At 34.8% G+C, this 6,973-nt stretch overlaps 1 protein-coding gene across 1 annotated transcript in view; it reads right to left on the bottom strand.

Annotated features, from left to right (window-relative positions):
• The window catches only part of GABRB2 (gamma-aminobutyric acid type A receptor beta2 subunit), a 214,973-nt gene that overhangs the window by 133,812 nt on the left and 74,188 nt on the right, over positions 1-6,973 (bottom strand). Inside the window, exon 5 of the mRNA XM_011356779.1 lies at positions 2,658-2,878. Within this exon, the coding sequence (XP_011355081.1) occupies positions 2,658-2,878 (221 nt within the window). The remainder of the gene's footprint in view (positions 1-2,657; positions 2,879-6,973) is intronic.

Below are 6,973 nucleotides of genomic sequence, written 5' to 3'. Positions count from 1 at the left end.
ATTTTAGATGCACTTTCCTTAGTGTCCTCATGTAAGATGGGAAAAAGCAACGGTGCTTTGTAGGGGTAAAATCAATATTAAATGATATGATATAAATTCTGACACAGTGACAAGTGAATGTTTAGTCCTTTAATAAGTATTAGCTGCTGATATTAATACTATGACTAAAGTGTCATTTCAATGCAGCCTCTATTGAACAAAGACATAAGATAAATTTCTTACTAGACATTCAGCAATAGAGAATGACTGAGGTGGGAGGTAGGCAAGTAGGAGTAGAGGCTAAAGCTGAATCAACCCTGGCAATGGTGATTTTAATTGAATTCCTTTTATTTATTTATCACAAATGAACCTCCTGGAATTGATAAGGAGATAGATGGTCTGCATTAAACATCCAGCCATGAAACAAATTTTTCTACTACTTATCATTAAAAATTGGAATGAAACACTTATATTTTTCCTGAAAAATCTTATTATCAATTTCAAATTAAAAATTAACAACACAACTGATAGAACAATTGCAATTCATGAGCCTTCTCAGTCCAGAAGTGCTCATTTTATGCACGTCAGACCTGTTTAGGAATCTGTCCTTTGTCAACAGCCCCCATGGGAAGTGGGGATGGGAGAGTGACGGTTTCTTACTGTTGGGAGTTTGAGTTACAGCAATTATGTCCAGTGTGTCTTAATAAGTATGAACAGCGATCAAATTTTTATATGATTATTGGCTTACTGATATGAATAGACACTTATCATCTCCATTGGTCCTTTCTTTTCCCTCTCAATTCCAAAGACACTCTGATTGTTGATTTTCCTATCCATTCAATTTTGCATCTGTGCATTCAAAGTTCACTGACAACCTTTACTGAGTTTATTTACAGTGCAGGTGCTTTTTTAGTACTGGGTATACAAAAGAGAATACAACTTGATCTCTGCTCTAAATGTGAGTATCCCAAGGAAACGGGAAGAGCTCAGGGTAATTTCTACATGATTACTGTAAAGATTAAATGATTCAATGGGCAGAATGCATCCAGCACTGGGATTGGTGCTTAGCCAGAGCTTGCTACTTGCTCGTCATCTCTCCACCTCATTCACTGCTAAATAACTTATTTCTATGCCTCCATCTACCTTCTTCAGAATTCTGACGTCTCTCTGTGCTCAACTCTTAAAAAGTATAAACCGCAATCTCTTTTCATTCTCCATCTCCTTCACTGCCCACCGGTCACCCTCTCACCAAGTCTCTGTAATACCATATGTTTTGTAGTTAATTCCAAGTAATACAATTAGCACAATGTATCTGCTAACACAATTATTTCCATTAGTACTTTCACAGTACACCACTTTGGTCAAATCTTTACAGACATCGCCAGTCAACTTATTTTAACTCCCCCACGGTTTCTCTGTTCTCTGACGCACGTATATGAGCAGAACCAGTATCCAATTCACCTCTTTACCATCAGTGATTAACACAAAATACACACATGCTCTCTCTCTGCCTCCCGCCCTCTCTGGTCAGTCAAATGCCATTTTTTTTATACAAATATGATAAACAAACAAAGAAGCTGGCTTATGGAGATCTAACACAATGCACCATTTGGGCATATTCAGTATAGCAGATAATAAAAACGAGAGACTCCAGATAAGAACGATGTGGGAGTGAGAGTGATCCCAGTGTACTGGTTAAGAGCTATGGCTCTGAACTTGGAACAGTGTCCAAATCTCGCCTCCAAAGCTTACTTTCCTGGTGATCTTAGGCAAGTTGGTTCAGCCCTGCTTTCTCTACTTGAAAATAAAGATCATACAGCTTCTAATTTAGGAGCTTGTTATATGGATTAGCTGTATATTAAATACATTAAAAGCACTCAGTTCAATGTGTGACCCCTAACAAGTGGTCACTAGATACTATTATCGTCATTAGTAAAGTAACTACGTAGTTAAGTAAAACAGAATAGATCAAAGGCAATTGAACAGTTCAGAATTTAGAGTTTCTCCCCCCTCTATGCAGAGAAATCTTTACATTGTAAGGTATTGAGAGTAAGATATCTTTTTCTTCATTTTTTTTTTCAAGAAACCATCTACTGCTTCTAATATAAAATAAACTTTAAAAGAAGAAACTGTCTCCTCACTCAAACAGCAAAGCATCACAATTCTTTTCTGATATAAAGGTACATTTAATAGTGTAAACTGATTATTAATATATATGAGATCATGACTTTATTTGCACATCCGATTGCTCTTTGGAAGGTGAGAGGGCACAAAAAGCCTTCTTGTCATCGAAGGACCAGACCCAGTTCATGCAGCTTAAGAGCAATTTATGAAATAGCATCTGTTACATTCAAACAAATATTAGGCATTCATATTTTTTCCATTTTAAAGAAGCTATTTTGGTATTGTTTATCCCTGCTCCTTAAAGAAAGCAGCTTTAGGATCAGCAGCTGATATTGGAAAATATTCAGAAAAACTTAGTCTTAGCAAGGGCTAAGTCCTTTTGTAAGCATACTCCTTTAGAAAGCTATCAGATGTCTGCTGGATAGGAGGTTTAACTGCTTATCAGTAGACCTGAAGGAGGAATAAGGAAAAGAGCATAGAATGTTCCCCTCCAATAAAAAGCAATAATTATATCATTCAAAAAAAAGTTCAATTTTGAAATGGATGCTACAGACCTGAGGCCATAAAGGACAGTCCCATCCGGATGAAGACGGATCATGCGGTTCTTGACGGTCACTCCATGCACAAATGACTTCTTATCATTTAGGAAGTAGGTATCGGGCACCCAGAGCTGGTCTGCTACTCTATTGTCCAGAGTTAAGTTTAAAGGTATTACATTGTAGGACAGCCTCTTATCTCTCCAGGCTTGTTGAAAATACATTGTCAAGGTATAATCCTGTGAAAGTGAGAAGAAAAAAATGGTTATTTTGTCCCCAAACAGACTTGGAAAATAGGCAAATACTTCAGAATTCATAAGAAAAGAAAATATATGCAGCCTTACACTGTAAACATATACTATTCACATATAGGCAAATGTTAATTTATTAAACTCATTCTTCCTGAGCACTTACTATGCGTCAGGTACCATGGTAGGGACTGTAATACAGAAGTTAGAAGAGTAAATCCTTGTGAAATTTATTATATACATTATCCAGAAAGAAAACTGGTAAGAAATAATTGCTTCATACTTAATCTGTCTTTCCCTAAGTTGGGTACACAGGAATGTTTTAAGATGGGGCATAAATACAATTTTAAAAAGTGGTTAATTTATTATAGTAGTAATTGCAAGAGTCTGTCAATGAGAATCCTAACTGGTCTAATCAAGGTAAGTTTCCCAGGAGAGGTGACATTTACACTGAAACTTATGCAGCTTCCCAGCTAACTAAACAATATTATCTTAATCAGTACTTCATGAGAATTTTAATCCCAGGATTATGAATCAGCAAGACAGGCTCTTCCCTTTTGAGAAATAGTTGTTAAAAATGGAGTACTAGCCTTGGAGTCTCAGAGCCAGCATTTCTCAATTGTGTCTAGGATGTAAATTTATACTATTTCTTTGCATTTTGCTTCCATTAACTATACATAGGGCTTTTAATACATGTCTGATCTATCCAGAATATTATGATGACAATTAAATATATAACTCAAATGCAATCTGTAAACTACAAAAAGCTAGATACAATGAATAAAAGCATTTACATATATATTGCGACATGTTTCATCCATTAGAGGCCTAAGGGTCCAATGTAATTGCTCTTTCACCCTTATATGGAGGACTAAATGAAGGGCCAAATATTCATTTGAAAGGATAATTACCATTCTATTTTAAAATCAGTTCATAATGTCCTACTTGAGGGCTTAAAAAAAACTAGAATCATGTATTTATTCATCTCTGCAACCTGAGAGTCTAGTGCAGTCTTAGGGTATAAACCGAATGAATGAGCAAATGTGTATTGGGTTTTTGCACATATCTGCATACTTCTGTGGATAAAATACGCCTTTCAATCTCTGTGCAGTCCCTGATTTTTCCTAAACCTTGTTGACATTTATACTCTAATTTGCTTATATAATTAAAAAAATGATTTTTAAGATATTATCTACTAAAAAAATTGGACAGTTTTTATAGGAAAAGTATAATCCCTTGACTGAAAAAAAATTAAACATTTTTCTGGTTTCACAAATATATAAATTTTGATTGCATTCAGAAGTCAGTATAGGGCTGACTTCTGCATGAGTATCATAGAATCAAATTTCTATTCGAACGAAAGATATATATGAAACTTTTCAAGGTATATTAAATAATTGTAGGTAAAATTTATTGTAGTGGATCACTTTAGGCAGTATTCTAAACTATTCTGTAACATCTCACTTTAGTAAAGAATTAGTCTGAGGATTTCTAGAATAGCATCTCGACATAATAAAAATAACCTTGAAGACTTATAAATTATATAACTAAAAAATAGAATATGGACCAAATGCATTTTTTTGCATGTGTCTATGTTACAAATAGCCTAACAGGTAGGACATAAATAAAATAAACAATTACTATTGTACTTGAGAGAACACATTTGGTGATCTCCAATTCTTGGAGATGAAATGGAATATCTATCTGTTTATTATTTCAACTAGAAGATAAAGCTACTTAAGCTTCTTTGATAATAAGCCCTCTTAAGATTTAGGGGAGATAATATTGTTTGGATGGTGCTGGAGTTTATCAGTCAGCTGAGATGTGTTCGGACACAGAAAATTGTATTCTCTTTTGTGCTAAATAAATGGTAATATTGGGAGATCCTGTGTCATAAGCTAACTCCCGTTATTTGTCAGCAAGGCAATGCCTGCTAAGAAATGCTCCCAGACAGACACTGGTGATTCTGCTAACTGTCACAACAATTTTCATTTCATTTATTTTTATGTGACACATTATGACACTGTCAAGAATGGAAGAAACTCCTGAATCTAAATAAATGCTATTGGACTTAAAAAGCCTCTTTCCCAGGCTTCCCTCCACCCAAGATAAACCCTTTGAACTTTCATGTACAGAGCATACCCTCCACATTCGACAACCCCACCTTCAATAATTTGTCTCACAGCTGGTTTATTCAAACTGAAGAAAAAAATCAGAAACCACTTCTGGGTGCTTTACACTCTATGGCATCACCAATCAAGAAAGACTTAATCACAACTAAAACCACTGACTTTCAATGCGTAACAAGATGGAGTAAGGCCACTACAGACTCTCTCACACACTAATTACAACTAACCATCCTAGAAGGAATTAAAAAAAAAAAAAATCACTTAAAGACTAGGTAAAGTAAACCCTAGTAGGCAGTTTGGGGAGGAAATCAAAATGTGTAGAAAGACCATTCCAATGGTGAGATTGTTTATTTTTTTCTCCTTCATATGTCTCCTTAAATGCGCACACATGCAAAGACATATGTGCGCGGTGCGTGCGCGCGCGCGCACGCACGCACGCACACACACGCACACGCGCGCGCACACAGAGCCACCATAAATAAATGGAAAGATATACTATGTTCTTGGATTAAAAAGTGAGGACTGTTAAGATGTCAATTCTCCCAAATTGGTCTATAAATAAAATTTGATCCCAATTAAAATCCAAGCAGGAATTTTTATAGATATGCAAAAGCTAATTCTAAAATCGATATAGAAAGCAAAGGAATACAAATATCCAAACAACTTTAAAAGAAAAGAACAAAATTAGAGGACTCACTATCTGATTTCAAGATTTACTATTAAGCTACACTAACACAGTAGTACTGATAGAAATATAGATCAATAAAATAGAAGAATCTAAAATAAACCTGCACAAATATGTTCAATGATTTCTGACAAAGGTACAAAGGCAACAGATTGGAGAAAGCATAAACTTTTTAACGAATAGTCTGGATCAACTATAACATCCACATGTGAACAAATGAATGAATGAAAACCTCAACACATACTTTATGCTTTATATAAAAATTAACCCAAAATGAGTCATAGACTTAAATGTAAAATCCGAAACTATAAAACTTTAAGAAAACATGGGAGAAATCATCTGTGACCTTGGGTTAGGCTAAATTTTCTTAGCTACAGAACCAAAAGAACAAGCAATAACAAAATATTGATAATTTGAACCTCAACAGAATTTAAAATTATTCCATGAAGGATGTTAGTAAGATAGTGAAAAAACAAACTAAATTTTCAACTCATATATCTGACAAAGCACAGGTATCCAGAATACATAAATGTATAAAAAATTTTCAAAACTCAACAAACAACCCCATAAAAAAAAATAAGCAGAAATGTGAATAGACACTTAACCAGTGAGGATGTACAAATGGCAAATAAGCACATGAAATGATGTACATCATTAGTCATTATGGAAAATTAAATTAAAAACTAAAATGAGATCATATTACACACCCATTAGAAAAGCTAAAAAAAAAGCATTAAAAATTCACCGATACTTCCATGAGCTGGTACTGATACAGAACAATGAAACTCTTAAACATTGCAGGTGGGAATACAAAGTATCAGCCACTTGGAAAACAGTTTGCCATTTACTTGAAAAACAGTTTGACAGTTTCTTAAAAAGTTAACTTGCTCTTGACATATGAGCTAGCAATCCTACTCCTGTGTGCAAACGTTTACAGCAGCTCTACATTAATCATCAAAAACTGGAAGCCATCTGGATGAATGTTCTTCAGCAGATGACGAGATAAACTGTGGTACATTCATGAATCAGAATACTATTCGGCAATAGCAAAGAAAGAACTACGAATGTGTGGAACATCGTCAGTGGTTTTCATATAAAGAAAATTAAGTAAATGAAGTCAGATTCCAAAGCCTACATATTACATAATTCCATTAATATGCCTTTCTGTAAAAGGTAAAACTGTAAGGACAAAGAATAGATTAGTGGTTCCCTAGAAGTAGAGATGGGGGAGAGGTTGACCACAGAGGGCCAGCATAAGGGAATGATTTTGGG

This window comes from Pteropus vampyrus, unplaced genomic scaffold, assembly GCF_000151845.1.
Source record: "Pteropus vampyrus isolate Shadow unplaced genomic scaffold, Pvam_2.0 Scaffold30, whole genome shotgun sequence".
Lineage (NCBI taxonomy): Eukaryota > Metazoa > Chordata > Mammalia > Chiroptera > Pteropodidae > Pteropus > Pteropus vampyrus.
Note: the sequence above shows the minus strand (reverse complement) of the source record. Positions and strands in the feature narration are given on the sequence as shown.